At 60.1% G+C, this 19,384-nt stretch overlaps 1 protein-coding gene across 1 annotated transcript; it reads left to right on the top strand.

Moving 5' to 3' along the window:
* The first annotated feature begins 1,207 nt into the window (after window positions 1-1,207).
* STX1A (syntaxin 1A) lies at window positions 1,208-17,593 on the top strand. Its single transcript, XM_068968721.1, has 10 exons — window positions 1,208-1,237; window positions 9,452-9,529; window positions 9,899-9,998; window positions 12,762-12,834; window positions 13,481-13,676; window positions 13,775-13,883; window positions 13,972-14,045; window positions 15,079-15,216; window positions 16,955-17,065; window positions 17,516-17,593. Exons 1-10 carry the CDS (start codon window positions 1,208-1,210, stop codon window positions 17,591-17,593), a joined length of 987 nt encoding a protein of 328 aa, XP_068824822.1.
* The last annotated feature ends 1,791 nt before the right edge of the window (window positions 17,594-19,384 follow it).

Here is a 19,384-nt window from a genome sequence, read left to right as displayed (position 1 = left end):
TGTGGCTGTCTCTCAGGCCAGGCTACATCTGAGCTAGCTTTGGGCCGGACTTTCCAGGGAAGAAGGGATGGCTGGAACAGTGCCTCCAGCCCGTCTGTAGCCAGCTAACCTGAGCCCACAGTCTGGGAGAAGTGCCAGGCTCTGACACATTGCACAGCAGGAGGCTGGCTCAACTCCAGAGCAACACCTTTGGCAGCCCCCGGGGAGGGGAAAGGGGAATGCTTGGCTCCAGGTCAAGAGCGTCTAGGCCAGGGCACGGAGGGGGCAGCTGGGGGTGTGCGAGTGGCTGCTGCTCAACAAGAGGCTGGCAGAAACCCGGAAAGGAGCCTCTGCTACTGACTAACCCCCAGCCACCATCCCTCTCCAGCGCTGCAAAGACCATCCCATTAGTCCAGCGGAGCTGGGCCCCTGCTTAGCTACCCTCAGCTTCTAGATAGGAAATAAGCTCTCAGGCTTGGGGCTGGGATGCAGGGTTGGGAATATAGGGGAAGGAGAACGAGATGGGGCAATAACCTAGATCTCCTTCCCCCCAAATGGAGGGGTTCCTGAAATCTTGCTGAGAGTAGAAACTAAACGAGGTGGTCACTCAGCATCAGACTGTGAACTGAGAAATCTTGGGGAAAGAGGGGGCCTGAGCCTGAGTCTGGATGAGATTCTGGGGGGAAGGCCGGAGGGGTGGGAGCCACAAAGCCTGGAACTCTGGAGGTTTGGGGAGGGGGTGATGCTGCAGACCCCAAGGCAATAAAACTAAGGAGGGAGGTAGTGTCTGGCCTCTAGCAGAGATGTGAGGCGCTCCGGAGGTGAAGATCCAGAAACAGTCTGCCTCCAGAAGGAGGGATGCTGAGTGGTTGAGTCGAGGGAGGATTGCGATGGGACGGAGCAGCGGCTTTGGGGAGCGACCTCCGGGAGGGATCGAACGGATGTTGGGAACGCAAGGGAACGAGGTCCCGGGGTCTGTGACCCTTCAGCCCCTTCGGAGCACCTTAAGCGGGATGGCGTGGGAGCCTGGGTGCCAAGAGCCCCAGAGCTGGGCTCTCGGCTGGGACCCACTGGGGCGGGGCAGGCGCGGGGCGGGGCCGGGCTGGGGGCTGGGCCGGGGTCCCGGGGGCCGGGGCGGGGCCGGGCTGGCGCTGCGCAGCCGCGGGGCGGCCGCCGCGCATGCGGGGCTCACCGGGCTGCAGCCGGCGCCGCTGCCACTCCCGGGAGCATGAAGGACCGAACCCAGGAGCTCCGCACGGTGAGTCCAGCCCCTGCGCGGCGCCGCTGGCCGCCGGCGCCCAGGGCCCGGTCCGCTTCCCGACCGACTCTGGCGGCCCCTGGGGCGGTCGCCCCTGCGTCCCCGGCCAGGGCGGGAGCGAGCGGTGCCGAGCCGGCGACCCCACCGCAGTCCGGGTCCCGCCCCTCGGACCCACTGGGGTCACGAGCTCGCGTGAGCTCGGCTGCGATGGCCCGCGGGCTGGCGGCTGGAACCTGTCGTCCTAGATAAACTTTTCGGCGCCCCCCTTGTTTTCGGAGGGATATTGTGGAATATCGGTGGCGGGACCGAAGCTTGGGCTCCCCGTCGCCCGGCGGAGCAGGTCCCGACCCTTGTCTCCCCGCCGTGCCTCCTCACTGACCCGCCTGCCCTCCCTCTGGTTTAGACCGACGGCGGGACCTGTGGGAAGGGAAGGGGCCAGGGGCGGTCCCCTGTCCAGAGCCCGGCTGCGGGGCGCGCTGCAGAACCCGGCCGCTCGGGTGGGGCCGGGCTCCTCGGGCGGGCGCTGTCTCGCGGGACGGCCGCCGCCCCCATCACCTTCCGTCACCTGTAGCTCCCATCACCTGTGGCTCCCCAGCCGGTGCTGATCGGCAGCTGCTGCCCTGCCCGATCCGGGAGGGGTCAGGCCCGCTCTCGTTCCCTCTTCTTGGCTTCCGGGCAGCCGGGAGCCGGCGTTTCCAGACCCTTCCTGGGTTTCCAGATCGGATTCCGGCTTGAACCTATTTTTTTCCACCTGTGTTTCGGAGGCCACTGGGGTGTGGCTTTTGGGGCGTGGTTCCGGTGGGGGGAGCAGAAGGATGCGCAAAGGTTTCGAGTCAGAGCCCGCCCTCTGCCAGCCTAGACAGAGACCCCTGCGCCTGCTCCTTATCATCAAAGCCCCTCTCCCCTGGCCTCTGCTCTTAACCAGGGTGTTCGCACCTCTGCCCTTAAAGATGGCAATCTTGGGAGGGGCTACAGGGCCGGGACCGTGCAGAGAAGGAAGTGAAGCCTGCCTGTGGGGACCCCGGACATCAGGGCTCTAAACCAGGTTGAGGCTCCTCTGAGGCCCTGGCTGACCACCCTGCTGACTTCTTGCAGGGGTAAGGGGTGGGGGCAGAGTCTCCCTAGAACCCTTCCCCTGCTACCCAGCTTAGAGCCGGAGACCTGGTCCCCTTATATGGAAAGTCCCAAGTATCCTCTGGGTTTGTGATCCCATGGCTGGTCCTCTCTGCACACAGCTTCCCTGCACTTGTGCCTGGCTCTCCCCCATCGTACCAGTCTTGTCTCCTGGGCAGCCTGGGGCTGGCACCTGTGCTCTCCAGCCTCCATCACCCCCTTGCTCTGGCTGCCAGCCCCCACTCTCCCGTTAGACCTGTATTATTCCTGGCTGAGTGCCCAGCACCCCCCCCCCCCACCAGGGTAAACCCCTGGAGGTTTCAAAGGAAGAAGATGGTCCCTCATGTCGAATATGGTGTCTATAAACACTTCCCCCGCCAGCTTTGCGGTTGCCCTCAAGTTTCCTGTGCTTGGTTGAATCAGAAGGAGTGTTGTTATCTTGGGGATGAAGGGCGTGTAGTGCATTTCCTGGTGTTTGGGTGCCTGGTGGGTCAGACCAGAGTGTCTGTGGGAACCAGTGCTCAGGGGGAACAGAGCCCTTGACATCTGACGTCTTCTGACTCATCACCTTCATCCCCTTCACTGAAGGGAAAACAGAGGCACGAGAGAGAGATGTGGCTAGCCTGGCAGATCAAGTGGGATGAGGGAAAGGGGCTTTACCTAGGCCTGAAAACAGTCAGACTTAGACGTGGCTGAGACCTAAGGCCTAAGAGACATTGGACTGTAGGAGCTTGAAGCCTGGTCTTTGCTCTGGTGAATCCCTCCCCCACCCCAGCACATATACATGCACACACACTAGCCAGACCCGTCCTTAGGTGATGAGGCCTGGCTTCTCTTAAGGAATCTGAGGCTTCCTCTGCAGACGTTCCCCTACTCCAGGCATTCACTCCCCACACAGGCTGCCGTACTCGTGGCTGGGTGGCCCTGTCCCTCAGGGGCTGCTAGCACCCTTGAGGATCGGCTGGAAGGAGCCCACACTGAGTGGGGTGCAACCGTTAGTCTAAGAGGGGCGGCCGTTCCCACAAGTCTTCCTTTGGGCTGCACAGATTCCCATCTAGGAAGTAGGGATAGGAAAACTGAGAACCCAGCTTCTCAGGGCAAGCGGTCACAGGTCTCCAGACTCCGATTCCATATCTGGGGGAGACCTTGACCCCCAGGAACCAGAATCCCTAAGGAACTGAGAGGCCAGTGCTGGCTGGGCTGGACAGAGGGTGGTGCTTGAGACAGCTGCTTGCACCATCCCCACCCTTCATCCCCCCCCCTCCCCCCCTCCTCCTTCCTCACCCCACGCCACCACATTTGGAAGAAGGAAAGCAAGCGAAGGGAGCTTATTTATAAAAGTCACACTTGGGGAAGGAGCTGGCATGTTTCCTCCGCACTGCAGGCCGGGCCCAGCCCTCCAGCCTTCTCCATCCCTCCTCATCTCTCACGGGGGCTGATCCTCTCCTGCAGAGAGAGAAGGAAGGGGTCATCCAGGGTCAGTGTGGGGGCCTGAAAGCGTCCAACAGCCCTCGGAGATCAAAAGGGCAACCTGGAGCCCAAGGAGGGGTGCGGACGTGTGCGACCAGAGTGTATAAAACCAGGGTGACTTTGGGGACAGGTGTCCCCAGGCAGCCGCAGCCTGGCCAGCAGCTACCTCCATCCCCCTGTTCAGAGGTCTCCCCAGAGTTCTTTCCGAGGACTGCTTGGAGCTGACACCCCTCCCTGGGCCCAGAACAGTGTGTATGCGCCTCCTGGGCCATGAGACACAGCGGGGGCCTGTGGCAGGAGCCAGAAGCCAGAGAGAGGAGGGAGCGTGGGGCAGAGCAGGAACCTTCCTGGAAGAAGAGGACTGGGATCGCCCTGGGGAGGAGCTGGATTTGACTGGGAGGAGGGAGGATGGGCCAATATAAGGGACCCATGTGAGAAAAGGGAGAGGGGCTGGCGATGCCTGGGCCTGACACCCAGGGTCCCCGCTCGCTCAATGGGACAGCAGGCGGGCCTGAGTGGTGAAGCCCAGTGACCCCTCTGCCGACTGAAGGGACTGAGGGTCTCGGAGCAAGAACAGTCAGGTGGGTGCCTTAACCTTATGCTCATTTGTCTGCATAATGGAGCCTGCCCACTTCGCCCTGCAGAGTAGAAGAAAGGGGGTGTAAGAATAGACCCAGGCTAGGGGCCCTTCCTTCCTTCCCATCATCTCCTTCTTTAAAAACATTATTAATAATAATGAATTTGGGCACATGTTCATCTGAGGTGCAGATGGCATCCAGGGACTGTCTAGTGCCACTTCCTATTCTACAAAGTGGAAAACTGAGGTCCAGAAAGGGCCAGGAGTTCATCTCAGGTCACACAGCACCTGGAGGGAGGCAGAGCCCAGCCCCTCCCCACACCCTGAAGCTGCTTCCCTGAGTTGTGCTGGGGCCCTGCTACGGGGTAGACTGGCAGAGGTGATCTGGTGGGCGGGTTGGGGGGTGGTTTGCAGGCTGGGGAAAAGAGGAAGGGGTCAGGGAGAGTCCTTTCTTTCTGGAGACCTAGCTCAGTCTCTCGCACACCCCTGACTTAGCTCTGGGCCTCTCTGCCTTAGTGAGATAGGCTTTGATTAGTCATTAAAAAGAAGAGAAAAAAAAATAGCCCTCAAGACAGACAACAGCAACTCCTGCTCCAGCAGCAATGAATCAACCGTGCCTGCTGGCCGGCTGCCATCTCCCAGGACAGGCCTGGAGGCTGCCTGGCCTCCGCACCTCTTGGAGGAATCACACTCTTATTTCCAGGAAGGGATCGTGGAATCCTGGTGCCTCTGCCCAGAGAGACCACCAGGGCTGCACAGTGGGGGCTTCTAGTGGGATCCCCTCCCCTGTCTCAACAGGTCCCTGTGGTGGGGGCAGTGCTCACACGCACCCTGACTTCCTTTCCTGATTGCTCAGGCTGGAGGCGATGAGACCAGAGCCAAGATAGCCAGCTGGCCAGAGAACAGGCCAGGGGTTCCCAATCCTGGGGGGCTTTAAGGAAAAAAAAACAACCTCACCAGCGCCACCCCCATAGATTCTCATTTGGTCTGGAAGCTGGTTTTTTTTTTTTTTTTAAACTACCCTCAAGGGACTCTGTTGCTGGTCCAAGGTTGAGAACCCCTGAAAGATACTTAGAAATGTGCATGCATGCTCAGTCATGTCTGACTCTTTGTGACCCCGTGGATTGTAGCCCACCAGGCTCCTCTGTCCATGGGATCTTCCAGGCAAGAATGCTGGAATGGGTTGCCGTTTCCTCCTCCAGGGGATCTTCCCAATCCAGGGATCAAACCCACATCTCCTGCAAGGGGAAGGAAGATTCTTTATCACTGAGCCACCTGAGATGCCACGAATTAAAAACAACAGGATCAAAAAACAAACACCAGAGCCAATTGGATGTTGGTTGGATATGAGAGGAGGAGGAAGAGTGTGGATGCCCCCCAGTTTCTGGCTTGGGAGACTCTTTAAGAACGGGGGCTCAGGAGGAAGAAGTGGAACTTAGTTCTGGCCAGGTGGTTGGCAAGGTGCCCATGTGATGTCTGGGGGAGTTTGTCGGAAGACGGTTGTACCTCGGAGCTTGTAACTGCCTCACGACTCCAGCTGCCGCCTCTGCACCACAGCCTCTCCGGTCCCCCACTCTAGTCCAGCCGTCTTTCCGGAGCTGTGACTGCCACTTTGAGAGGGTTGGCCGATTCCCAAGGGAGCTGGGGCCCTAATCAATCAGGGCCTTGGCATAGATGGGGATAAAGTAGGAGGGGGTGACAAAGGCATAAGCCATCAGATTCTCGCAGACTGGGACAAGGATCAGAACAGATGAAGATCCTTCATTTGAGCCCAAAAGCCAACCAAGTACACAGGGAGGGGAAGGGCTTCTTCCTTGGCAGGAAGAACTGTGTGATGACTTCTATGATCTCTGGCTGCATTAACAGAGGTCGACTTTGTAGGAAGAGGGAGGTGGTGGGTCAGAGCTTTGGCCCTGCTCCGACCACAGTCAGCAGCAGATTCAGTTTCCGTCTTGTCCTGGTGGAGAAGACAGAGAGTAAGTGGAATAGATCTGGGGCGGGGGTTTCGACTTAAGGCCTCCGGGAAGGATCTAAAGCGGAGGGAACTTGGTCAACTTGAGAAGAAAAAACCAGGGAGGATGCAGATGCTACCCTCAGATCTCTGGCCCTCCGATTTCTGGCGGGGCCAGCCCAGGGAGAGGGCACCAACAGGTTCTCTATGGCCTGGGGCCAACTTGTAGGAAAGGGAAGGGCTTTCTAACAGTTGGGGCTGCCCTAGATAGGCAGAAGAGCCTGGGGGAGCTAGTGAGCTCTCCACCACTGGAGGTGTGAAAGCTGAGACTAGAAGCTGTGCCCAGGGTGACTTTTCAGGTCTCCCAGGGCTTAAGAGTGTGTCGCAGTGGCTCCAGTGGGGATGTGAATAGGGTGTGGGGAACGAGAGGAGCGAGGTCCCATCCTTGGGGAGATGAGGAAGGCTTCCGAAAGAGCTGCCATCTGATGAGGAAGGGAATGTCAGTTTCACGGAATCAGCACTGCAGGCAGGGGGAAGCCGCCTGGGGTCCGCAGGGAGGACAGTGGGCAGATTCTAGGGGCAGGAGATGGTTATAGGTGGGGCGTGCTGGGATCAGATTTCAGACTGGAGCAATGAGATGAAGTGGGGGTGGGTGGAGGGGTGAGAGTGAAAAGAGCCTGAGGAGGAAGAAGTTGTAGCATTTGGAAGGGATGTCCCGGGAGCATCCAGTCCCACTTTTGCTCAGAGCCACGGTCGGTTGACGCGGGCTGTGAGGTCAGGCCCTCATGTGTATGTGTGCATGTGTGCATTCTCAGTTGTGTCCGACTCTTCGCCACCCCATGGACTGTAGCCTGCGGGTTCCTCTGTCTATGGGATTTTCCAGGCAAGAATACTGGCATGGGCTGCCATTTCCTCCTCCAGGGGATCTTCCCGACCCAGGGATCGAACCTCCAGTCTCCCATGCCTCCTGCATTGGCAAGCAGGTTCTTTACCGCTAGTGCCACCTAATTGATGGAGATTGTGGAGGAGGATGTGGCATCTCCCTGCCACCCTTCTGTTGGAGAAACTCCCCGAGTCCAGCCTCTGTGCACGGAGGCCATGCAGGGAGCAGGTCAGAGCTGGCTGGATGCCTGGAGAAGACAAGTCCATTTTGCAGGTGGGCAAGCTGAAGCCCAGAGAGGGGCACCAGCCCTGGGGCCCCTGCCGTGACTCTCGTGTCTGGTGACTCAGAGATGAGTCTCATCTCTGGTGACTTGTCTTGGGCTCCAGCTGGTCATTACTCCCAGAGGGAATGGAGCTGGAAAATTGTCCTTCCACCTCTTTCCGCTCACCCCTATCCTCCGGGTACCGGAAGGACAGAGAGGCCAGGATGCTGAATGGCAGGAGCTCCCGGGGACACCTCCCAAGCTGGCCAGCTGCCGTGGAGGGGGCCCTGGGTGCCCCCACCGCACCCTGCCTCGGTTTCCCTAGGGAGCGCTCCTCCTCCAGCTCGGCTTCTAGATTCTCTGTGGCTAAGGGTGGGCTTTGTGGGGGATGGGGACCACCTGGTAGCAGCCACAGGCACTTGTGGGAACGAGGACTTATTTTAGCAGCTGGGGGAGGAGGTGTGATCTGTTGATGAGAGGGGCCGCCTCCATAAAGCTCCCAACTGGCCCCTTCTCTTGGTTGGCCCCACTTGGGTGGGGTGGTGGGACCCCGAGAGCCCCAGTCCTTTGCAGAACGTGCTGCGGTTCCCCATCATTCCTGGGCCCGCCCTCCCCTAGCAGAGCATCGCTGTCCCCATTTCATAGAGGAGCAGACAGACCCCGAGGGAAGTCCCTCAGCCCGTCAGTGTCTGTCTGGGCACAGAACCCGGCCCCGGTGCTGGCGGGGACCCAGCACCCCCTCCCCTCTCCCTCTGCCTGCCTGCATCCTCACAAGAGAGCATTAAGCCGAGGACCAGTGCCTCCTCCCCATGGGGCACTGAGGATGAGGGGGCAGGACCCAGCCTGAGAACCCCAGGTGCCCGTCCTGCCCTGAGTAGCCTGGCCTTGGCTGTGAGGGGCCTTGGCCTTGCCTGCAGAGCGGGCCGACCCTGGCTAACTCCAGGTGTGAGACAGTCAGTAATGAGCGTGGCCGGCATGCTGGGAAGTCAGAGATGTAATTACCTCCAACCCTGTGAAGGGCTGGCTTTTGTGTGGCGGCTCCTGGGGCTGAGGGGCAGAGCTGACACCTGCGGCTGAGACCCAAGGCAGGCCCCGAGCCAGGTGACAATATGACTGGCCTCTGGTGCCTGCCAGACCCAACTCCGCACCTGGAAGGAAAGAGAATCAAGGTCAGTGCCAAGACAGACAGGGAGAGGGACTTCCTGATAGTCCAGTGGCTGAGACTCCATGCTCCCAATGCAGGGGACCTGGGTTCCATCCCTGCTCAGGGTTCTAGATCCTACATGCCGCAACTAAAAATCCCTCATGTTGCAATGAAGATCGAAGGTCCTATGTGCCACAACGAAGACCCAGCACAACGAAATAGATAAATAAATATTAAAAAAGAAAAAAGACTAACAAGAGAGGTCTCCAGGCAGTCTGAGGGAGCAGGCCTGGAGGTTCCCAGAGCTCTCTGTGGGCAGTAGCTGTCCGACCAGCTTGGGTGCTCTGGGCATGACTTGTGTCTGAGCCATCCTACTTTTTAGCAGGGAGGTGTTGGTGGTGCCTAGGCCTAGGGTCTTCTCTGGTGGCTCGATAGGTCAAAGACTGCTTGCAATGTGGGAGACTCAGGTTCGATCCCTGGGTCAGGAAGATCCTTTGCAGAAGGGAATGGCAACCCACTCCAATATTCTTGCCTGGAGAATTCCATGGACAGAAGCCTGGTGGGCTGCAGTCCATGGGGTCACAAAGAGTCAGACAGGACTGAACAACCCCAGGGATGTTGCAGGTCTCACTGGGGCGAGGAGCTGAGGGCACAGCCAGGCCTTGTCCCTGCCAAGGGGACGGACAAGGATGGCCGGGCCTCAGAGCTCCAACCGAAGAGCCTGCTGTAGAGGGATCCTGGGCAGCTTGGGGTCCCAGGTCCCACGGGACCCAGTGGTCCTACCACAGGGGCTTGTGTGTCCACCCCCCTGCAGGCCAAGGACAGCGACGATGATGACGACGTCACTGTCACTGTGGACCGAGACCGCTTCATGGATGAGTTCTTCGAGCAGGTGGGAGCCGCACCCCTGCCTCTCCCCAAACACCGACAGACCTGGGACAGCCACATCTCCCCTCTCAGCCAGCCCGGGGCTCTTACATACCCGAACCTGAGCTCAGCAGCCCACGGGCACCAAGTAGTGAGCCCATTTTGAGGGTAAATAGACTGAGGCTCAGCGGGGAGCAAAAGTGGGGATTGCCCACTCCTTCCCACCCCCAACCCAATCTAGAAGAATCTTTGGATCAGCACTGCCCACCCTTTCACCACATACACACACCTGAACCTTGCCCAGCCTGGCCCTGACCTCCTCCGGCCCTACTCTGGGCCCCAGAAGGCCCCTCCCTGGATTACCGCCCCCAGAGCACCTGACCTTGGCCCACAGGTGGAGGAGATCCGCGGCTTCATTGACAAGATCTCAGAGAACGTGGAGGAGGTGAAGCGGAAACACAGCGCCATCCTGGCCTCCCCCAACCCTGACGAGAGTGAGTGTGTGGGTGTGCGGGGTTGGGGGCACCCCCAGGCCTCCAGAAAGGTGCTGCAGTCAGGGAAGGAACACCCTGCCTTGCTGGCTGGCTGAGGGGCCTAGCCAGGTTGGGGAGGGTCAGGAAACACAGGCTCTCCCAGGCCTGGGTTGAGGGGCAGTTCGCTGCCCTTAATCACCGTGGGATGCCTGGTGGGAGGGGCGGAGCCAGGTGGCTGGCCGGCCCTCTCCAGGTAACTTGGCTGCTTTCTAAGACAGCCCTGGATTCTGGGAGGGAGGGATGGAGGGAGGAGCTGCCTGTGATCAATAGGAGGCGTCCCAGCCCAGCCCCTCCCTTTCCATCGCCTCCCGGGGGGAGCAGATGGCTCCTCTGAGGCATCAGCGCTGTGGGAGGGCAAGCCGGCCAAGCAGGCAGTTTCCGGAAAAAGCTGGCGGCCCTGGCACTGGGCCATTGGTGCCTCGGAGCGGGCATTCTCAGGGCTCCAGGAAGTCACCTCTCTCTCCCTCTGCACAGGGAACATGTGTGTGTCTGTTTTACTCTGTCCCCAGGCAGGTCCCCCTGACCGGTGGAGGCATTGATTACTACTACACTAATAATGGGCCAGGCTGACAGCATGCTGGCCTGGGATCCCCTCCCCTAGAGGGGGTTCACCTTCAGCCCAGGGAGGCAGTGATGGGGCCAGGGCTCAGGCCAGCCGCCTGGACTCATCATATTGGATGTGTTTGCCGCCTGCCTGTTCTCGAAGCTTGCTCACCTCCCCTCTCTCTTCTCCAGCTCCTTTGGAAGGCCCCAGCCCTTGGGGCCCCAGGGCAGAGCACGAGGCAGGGTCCAGCTGCTGCCCAGGTGTTCAGGAGGAAGGGCCTAGGGCCCATAGCCCCCCACCCAGGCACCCAAGGCTTGATTCCGTTCTCAGTTCCAGCATTGCCTCTCTATCTGTGGCCTCTCAACCCCAGGCCCACAGGCATCCTCAAGCACCCAGAATAAATCTCTCTACTGCCCCACAGTGTGTTTGGACCTGAGCCCAGTGCCACACCAACCAAGCCCAGCGCCAGGCCCTTGGAAGGCAGAACGAGTCAGCTGGGAGCCAGGGAGACTGAACCAGGAAGGGTTAGAGAGGAGACAGGGACCCCCCAGAGCAGGGCATCCCTCTGATGCGGTCCTCAGGTCGTCCTGGCTGCCCTCCCGCCCCACCTAGAGATGTGTCAGGAACAGTGTCATGTGACATGGTTTGTCTGCAAGCCCACATGTATCTGGGTCAGCGCATGTCCCTGGTGGGTCACTCCTGGTGAGGCTCAGGAGTGGGGCTGACTGTAGGGTGAGACTGTAAAGAGGTGGATTTGGCCTCTCACCTGCCGGAAGACAGAGCAGGCGGGAGGAGGGGGAGGGAGGGGTAGGATGGGGAGATAGAGTTGCCCTGCTCCCCAACCTTGGCTGTGTTGTGTTGCCTTCGTCAGATATCAGCAGTGACCACTTCAGAATTTGCCACCTGTGAGCTGAGCAGTCAGGACCTGGCACTTTCCAAGGGGGGAGGGGCTCCCCATGAAGGGTTCTGGGGCAGAGGCAGAGCAGGGTCGGCGAGGCATCACAAGGAAAGTTGGCAGGAAGTGGGGGGCTTTCCCGGGCCAAGGCTTGCTCTGCGTTCTCTAGGGACTGCCATCCGGGCTGGGCTATTTTGGGTCTGAGCAAAAGAGGCTGAGACGTCAGAGCAGCTGGTAACCGAGTTTTCCTTTGTTCCTGAGAATAAGGCGCCCGCACCCCCGCTCCTGGAAGCCCCCACTCCCCCTCACTCACATGCCACTTGGGAAGTGCCCTGCCCACACTTAATTGGCCACTGTCAATGCCCCTTCTGAGAAGCCCCAGCCCCAGAAGCAAGCACAGGGTGGTTGTGAAAGGTTGAATTCAGCCATTCAGTCCTGGTTCCTCCAAGGGGTGGAATCCTGGGGGGGTGTGCCCTGAGGCTGAGCTCCACCCAGTGCCCCAGAGGGAAGCAGCCTTCTTGCCCCACTTTGCCAGTGAACCCCTCCCAGGGAACAGGGCAAGCTGGGCACTCCCATGGCCTCTGCCAGGTTTAGGGAGATGGTACCAGTTGGAACAAGGGCCAGAAACTATGCCACTGCCCTCCCCCAGCTCCACCCTCTCTTAGGCCCAGCCGCATGCCACCTCCAGAGCTGACCGTATCCCAGGAGCCCCCTCTCTTCAGCACTTCTCTCAGCTCCCACCCAGGCCAGGTGCCACCCACCTACTGGGCCCTCAGCAGTTGGCCTTTGCTGAGCTCAGACCTGGGGAGCAGGGCTTTGTGAGTAGAACAGGGTCTGCCCTGCCCAGGGTGCTCGATGGGTCTGGCTCCTGCCTCCTTGGCCCTTGGCCCATCAGCCCTTCAGCTGGGTGCTTAGTGCCCTGAGCCACCAGGTAGCGCTAGGTAAGCCCACTCCCCCCACCCTCGATTCCAGCAAGTATCAACTAAATGTTCCCCAGTGCCAACTCCAGCATCGCCAGCTGCTCCACAATTATTTCTGCCTTAAATTTAGACCCATCTGTTATCTACAGGGGGTGGTGGGGGGAGCCAGCGAAGGAGGAAGGGAGGCTCCTTGGAAGACAACACGAGAAGGGGTGAGGCTGCAGCTGGTGTGGGCCAGCCCGGGATTGGAGGGGCAGGCAGGGCCTTAGCCAGGGGACAAGAAGACTCAGGGTCTGCCCAGAGCCCCTCAGGCCTCCATGGGGGAGCCCAGGGTGTCTACCTACACCCCTTCTACCTCCCTAGAGACAAAGGAGGAGCTGGAGGAACTCATGTCCGACATAAAGAAGACTGCAAACAAAGTCCGCTCCAAGTTAAAGAGTGAGTCTGGGCTCCAGGCCTCATCTGGGGTGTGGGGGGCACTCTGGGCCTGCTTCCCCCACACTGCCTAGGGGGTTTCCCTGACTCAGAGGGGTATACTGGGTCTTCCTTGCTGTCCTTGTGAGGGTGCCACCACATGCCATTCACTCAGCAGCTACCTGGCAAGGCCTGTTCGTGCCAGGCACTGGGCTGGGCCTCAGGATGTGGCTTCTCTAGGGAGTGTTCCGCTCTGGACACTGTCCCCCACTTAGGCTAAAGAGGCTTAGAGGAGTAGCTGGTACTGCTTGGTCCCACGCAGGAGCCCCCCTGCACTCCTGGGAGCACAGGCATACATGCCCCTGGAATGCCGGGTCACGTCTGTGTCCTGTGGTTGTGGCCACCTGCCCCACCCCCATGACATGCCCCGCCCCTTGTTCCGTACATAACCTTCCTAATCAGAAAGGGGTGGGCCTGCCCCACCAGGCTTAGCACATAGTAGATGCTCACACTCACACACTTACACAGCTTAGTGTGTGCCTGGGGCCTCACAGGTGAGTGTACATGCACACACCCACACATCTTGCCTGGAATAACCTTTGCCGGCCCCTCCTGCATCAGTGCGTGGCGTGGCCCCTTCCTCTGCTTCCTGTGTGACCCCACTCAACAGACAACACGAGTCCCTCCAGGGGAGGTTCCGATCCCAATCCCGATCCCGATCCCGATCCCGGGTGTGTGGGCCGCGGGGCAGCGGCGAACGGGGCAGGTTATCAGCAGCCGGCTGTTCCCCAGGCATCGAGCAGAGCATCGAGCAGGAGGAAGGCCTGAACCGCTCCTCCGCAGACCTGAGGATCCGAAAGACACAGGTGTGGGCGGGGTCTCCGGGGCGTGTAGCCGGGCGCCTGAGGCTCTGGGGCCCCGGTGGGCTGGGCCTGACACCTGTACCCCCGTTTCGGGCCCCCAGCACTCCACGCTGTCCCGGAAGTTCGTGGAGGTGATGTCCGAGTACAACGCCACGCAGTCTGACTACCGCGAGCGCTGCAAGGGCCGCATCCAGAGGCAGCTGGAAATCAGTAAGCTGAAGGGGCGGGGAGGGGCGGGGCCAGACTGCCACTGACCCCTCTGCGAAAGGGCCTGGCTCAGTTTGACCCCTGCTTGCAGCCGGCCGGACCACGACCAGCGAGGAGCTGGAGGACATGCTGGAGAGTGGGAACCCCGCCATCTTTGCCTCCGGGGTGAGTGTGGACCCCTCCCACCGGAGTCCCGGGTGTGTGTGCAAAGTGCTGTATGTCTGGGCAGTGTTTGGACACCGTCAACCGTGAGGCAGGTTTTAGAGAAGAGAAGGCTGAGTCCGGGAGAGGGCAGGGGACAGGCAGAGGTCCCACGTTAGTGGCAAAGGTGAAAGTAAGACCCGTCTCCTGGTTCCTCCCAGTTGACTTCTTGTGCCCCGTGCTCACTTGCCACCAGCCAGGGGCTCCCTCCACCATCCTGAGGATCCTTACCCCCCGGGAGGACACGGTGCCCTCGGCCTCTCTACATTCAAGTGAAGCTCCATGTGCTGCCAAGCAGGGGAGCGACCTGAAGGAGGTGGCACATAGGTAGGGGATGCAGTGTGGGCATGTGGCTCTAGGAGGAGGGGTCAGCTACGTTCAGTGTGGGAGGAAGAACAGGAGAGGTTTCAGGAGAAAGGCCATTCAAGGCCTTGGGTCCTTGGCGCAGTCATTTTGGGCTCCTACAGCAGCGGTGGTGAGAACTACCACTCAGCCGTTAACAGTTTGCAGACGCAGGTGGGGACTGTTACTAGCCCTACGTTACAGGAAGGAATCTACTGGTAGGAAATCAGGTCTCAGAGGAATTCGGTAACAGCTAGTAAGAGCCTGTGTTTCGCTGGTGGCTCAGTGGTAAAGAGTCTGCCTGCCAGTGCGGGAGACTTGGGTTCGATCCCTGGGTGGAGAAGATCCCCCTGGAGGAGGACATGGCCCCCCACTCCAATATTCTTGCCTGGGAAATCCCATGGACAGAGGAACCTGGTGGGCTACAGTCCATGGGGTCACAAAAGATTCAGACACTACTTAGTGACTAAACAACAACAATGGTGGGAGCCTAACAGAAAGTGAGGGGAGGGCTGTGGCTAAGGACAAAGCCTCCAGCAGGCCCTGCTTCCAGAACATTCTGCTCAGGCCTCTGCCCTTGGCCTCTTGCTGTCCTGGCCCACCCCTCCCCCTTCGATGTGTCCCCGGGTCCCAGCCCACGGCTCGTACCCCCTAGATCATCATGGACTCCAGCATCTCGAAGCAGGCCCTGAGTGAGATTGAGACACGCCACAGCGAGATCATCAAGCTGGAGAACAGCATCCGGGAGCTGCATGACATGTTCATGGACATGGCCATGCTCGTGGAGAGCCAGGTGGGTGCCCGGGCCCCCCCCGCCACCCCACCCCCAGCAGCACCCAGGGCTGCACTAACCCTCCCCTTTCCGCCCGCCACGCTGCCCTGCCTGGGAGGGACCCAGTCTTCAGGTAACTCACTGTGTGCGGTTGAAACTGCCCACCTGAAGGATCCTCTCTGCATGGCTCTGCTTGGCTCTCCAGGACCCCAGGCCTTGCATGGCCCTGCCCACCTTCACTCGGCCTTGTCCTGTCTTGTTCACCAGCTGTTTGTCACGTGGGCACGTGGAAGGGCATTTTGCTAGGAGCCAGAGGAATAGCAATGAGCAAGACCACTGAGGGCCTGCTTCCCAGAGCGGATGTCTGTTGGGTGATAGGGCAGCATCAGTTAACGACAAATGGCCTGGTCCCCACCAGTGCCAGGTGTTAGAAGGGGGCAGCCTGACAGCAGTGGTTCTCAGCCTTGAAAGTGATCAAGAGCCACGCTCACAGGCCTTGTTCTACCTTTCCCTGGGCTGGCCCCCATTCCCAGAGATTCACAGGTGGGGGTTTGTTGCTCAGTCGTGTCCAACTCTGCGACTCCGTGGACTGCAGCACACCAGGCTCCCCTGTCCTTCAGCATCTCCCAGAGTTTGCTCAAATTCACGTCCCTTGAGTCAGTGATGCCATCCAACTATCTCATCCTCTGTCACCCCTTTCTCCTCCTGCCTTCAATTTTTTCCAGCATCAGGGTCTTCTCCAGTGAGTCAGCTCTTTGCATCAGGTGGCCAGAGTTCTGGAGCTTCAGCTTCAGCATCAGTCCTTCCATTGAATATTCAGGGTTGATTTCCTTTAGGATTAACTTGTGGGTAGGGATTCATACATTTATATGTCTTAAAGTTCAAGGTTGATCCCGATGCTACTAGTCCCTGGGCCATGCTTGCAGTGACCACTTTGGATGGGGTGGTCAGGGAAGGCCCTCTCTGAGGAGGTGGCATTTGAACTCCAAAGACTCCCCAGGGGAAGAGCAAAGAGCTGGCCCAGGTAGAGGGACTAGAAACACCACAGTCCTGATCAGGACCAGCAAAAGCCTGACCCTGAAAAGCAGGAAGGCATTCCGGGCGGTTAGAGCCCAGGGAGAGTTGGAGATGATGGAGACGGGGGTGGGAGGGGGGTCTTGGCAGGCGGTGCTGGGCCCTGGAGTCCCTTCTAGATGGAGGATCTTAGTGTGGGTGGGACGTGGTCCATGTGGGGAAGCAGGGAGACCTTAGGAAGCTGCTGCTTCCATTGGGGTGAGAGGTGCTGAGGCCACCAGTGGGGGCCGTGGAGTTGGAGGGAGCGGTCAGCTGCCATGGTCGACTGGCCTCTGAGGGCTACTACCAGGCCCACAAGGGCTGTGGGACTGGGCGGGGGCATCAAACGCTGTCAGGACTGGACGGAACCATCATGCCTGTGGAGGGCTCACCATGGCTGGACTCCCGCCCACCGCCACTCGCGCCCCCGCCTTGCTCTCCCTGGCGCTGTCCTCTGTTCGGCCCTGGGGTCAGAGCCTCAGACGAGCATCCTCTGCATGGTCCCCTCCCCCTTGGCTGAGGCTGCATGGCCAGTGCCTGCCCCTGGATGGCTGGATTTTGGGGAGCTGCTTGGGGTGCCTGGATCCCCCTCCTCCTCACCTTCCCCTTTTCTAACCCCAGGCACTGCTTTCCCAAAATCCTGCCTCGGGCCCCCTCACTGCCCAGAGGGGGGCCCTCTGGAGCTGGGGTGCCCCTGGCCCTGCAGGGGGAGATGATTGACAGGATTGAGTACAACGTGGAACATTCAGTGGACTACGTGGAGAGGGCCGTGTCTGACACCAAAAAGGCTGTCAAGTACCAGAGCAAGGCTCGCCGGGTGAGTAGTCCCGTCCTGCCAGAGCCCACATGCTCATGTACCCATAGAGTCCCCCGCCCCCAAGCATCACAAGTCCCTCCCCGTTTTGCCTTCCCTCGGCCCTCTACTCCGACCAGAGCCTCCATCTGGCTCTCCCAGACCTTCGTCGTTGTTGTCTAGTTGCTAAGTCATGTCCAACTCTGTGACTCCATGGACTTGCAGCTCACCAGGCTCCTCTGTCCATACTGGAGTCCCAGACCTTCAGCGCCCCATTAAAATCCCACCCAGGCATATTCCAGGCCATCACTTTCTCTCTCATCCAGTCCCCCAGACTCTCCAACCCTCAGCCCTGACCAGAGCCTGCTCCCTAGCGGCCCCCCACCCCTCAAAGCTCTGCCTGGAGGAGGCTCAGCCTCCCTCCCGGCACCCCCTTCCGCGCTCTCTGAGGCCTCTCCGTGCCTCCCCGTGCAGAAGAAGATCATGATCGTCATCTGCTGTGTGGTCCTGGGCATCGTGATCGCCTCCACCTTCGGGGGCATCTTTGGATAGAAACCACCCCGCCTACCACTCCTCTCTGGACGGTCTACCCCCAGGAGACCCCTGGCTGCTGACCCGCCTCTGGCTCAGGGCTCTCTCCCCGCCACCCCAGACTGCTCCTTCTCTGCCACAGGGCCCCCTGCTCCCACCCCGCCCTGAGCCGTTGTGTGCATGATCTTTGTGACAGTGTGCGTCTGTACCGAAGAGGCAGAGGGGGCCCAGGCTGGGAAAGAGCCAGGGCTGGGTGGGGACGGGCCAGCAAGGGACAGACTCGAACCCAGGCCCCTCCGCTTCGAGGAGGGCTGCCCTGGGGCAGTTACCCATGCTCCTGTCCCCCAACCTTCAGCAGTTCCACTCCTTCCCGGGGTCTGCCCTCTCCTGGATCAAGGCTCTCTCTGGACCCCAACCTTGCCTCTTCCTGACCACCCTGCCTGCCCCGTCCTGTGTCCTCTCCAGCTGTCCCCCTGAATGGGCACCCCCCTCTGTGGGCTGGGGACCAGCTGGCCACATGGTGCTGCTTTTTGGTTTAGGGGAGGGGTGGCCCTAAGAGACAGCCCAGCTCTAAGCCTCTAACAGCCGATCACTGCCAGGGGCCATGGCTGGATGGCTTCTGGCCAAGTCAAGACCCGGCTTCCTTCCCTACCTGGGGGCAGAGTCCCAACAGGTCTTGGGCTGCCTCGGCCTCCTTCCTTCCCTAGTTCCTCCAGCCCCCGGAGCAACCCCTTAGGGCTATACCTGACCCCAGGGAACATTCTGGAAGAGGCTGACCAGGGGCCTGGTCTCCTGCCCTTGGAGCGAGGGCAGCAGGGCAGGCCCTAGTTGGGCCTCTGCACTGGCACAGCCCACGCCCGGGCCATCAGCTCTCCCCGGGTTGGGTCCTCAAGCCATTGTGTGTTGCACGTGTGGGACAGTGGTCCCAGCTCTCCTGTGCTCGAGAAGTCAGTGTCACTTCAGGCCTGCAATCTTGTCCCACCCTTGCTGCCTGCCCCCCATCCCCACCACGTGGGTGTTGGCTGTCTCGGATGCAGTATTCAGCCAGGGAGGGGGCACCTCCCTCCTCCCCACCGGCTCGGGACTTCTCAAGTCTGAAACGTGCTCCCCGCCCAGAAGCCCTCTTCCTCGTCGACAGGCAAGGAGTGTGCATGCGTGCGCACGCAGTGAGGGACGGGCCAGGCCTGTGCCCCACCCGCCCTCCGCTTCGCTCCTGCCTAGTGACTGTGACCACTGTCCGTGTTGCCTTCTTGAACAGCGACTCCCCACCCCACCCCCACCCCTCACCAAAGGTCTTGGTACAACCAGCTGCCCATTTTGTGAAGTTTTTATGTAGAATAAACATTTGTATCTGTACCACGCCTCTGCTCCAGATTTCTGTCATGGCCTTAGATCTTGGGGGTGAATGTGAGTGGCACCACGGGGCTCAGGAGGCCAAGGATCCCAGCTGCCTCCCTCCACCTGCAACCTCCAGGCCTTCTCTCCGGGCCCCCCAGCAGCTTGAACCTCTTAGCTCCAGCCTGATGCATTCTGTACCGTGGGCCCAGACTGACCCCCTTTTCACACTTTCCCAGAAATCACAAACCACCACTGCATCCCCTACTCAGCCCGCTAGACAGTCCCCACCCAATCCCATGGCAGAACCTGCCCTCTGACCACCAGTAACTGGCGAGAAGACAGACTGCAAGAGCCCAGTGCTGGCCGGTCAGCATCTGAGGCAGCAGCTCAGGGTCAAAGGTCAGCCCAGGCCACTGGGCTGGATGCCACCTCCGGACCACAAGGAAACCATGACTGGGCAGTGGCCTCAGACCC

The sequence above is a fragment of the Capricornis sumatraensis genome, chromosome 3 (genome assembly GCF_032405125.1).
Source record: "Capricornis sumatraensis isolate serow.1 chromosome 3, serow.2, whole genome shotgun sequence".
Taxonomy (NCBI): domain Eukaryota; kingdom Metazoa; phylum Chordata; class Mammalia; order Artiodactyla; family Bovidae; genus Capricornis; species Capricornis sumatraensis.
Note: the sequence above shows the minus strand (reverse complement) of the source record. Positions and strands in the feature narration are given on the sequence as shown.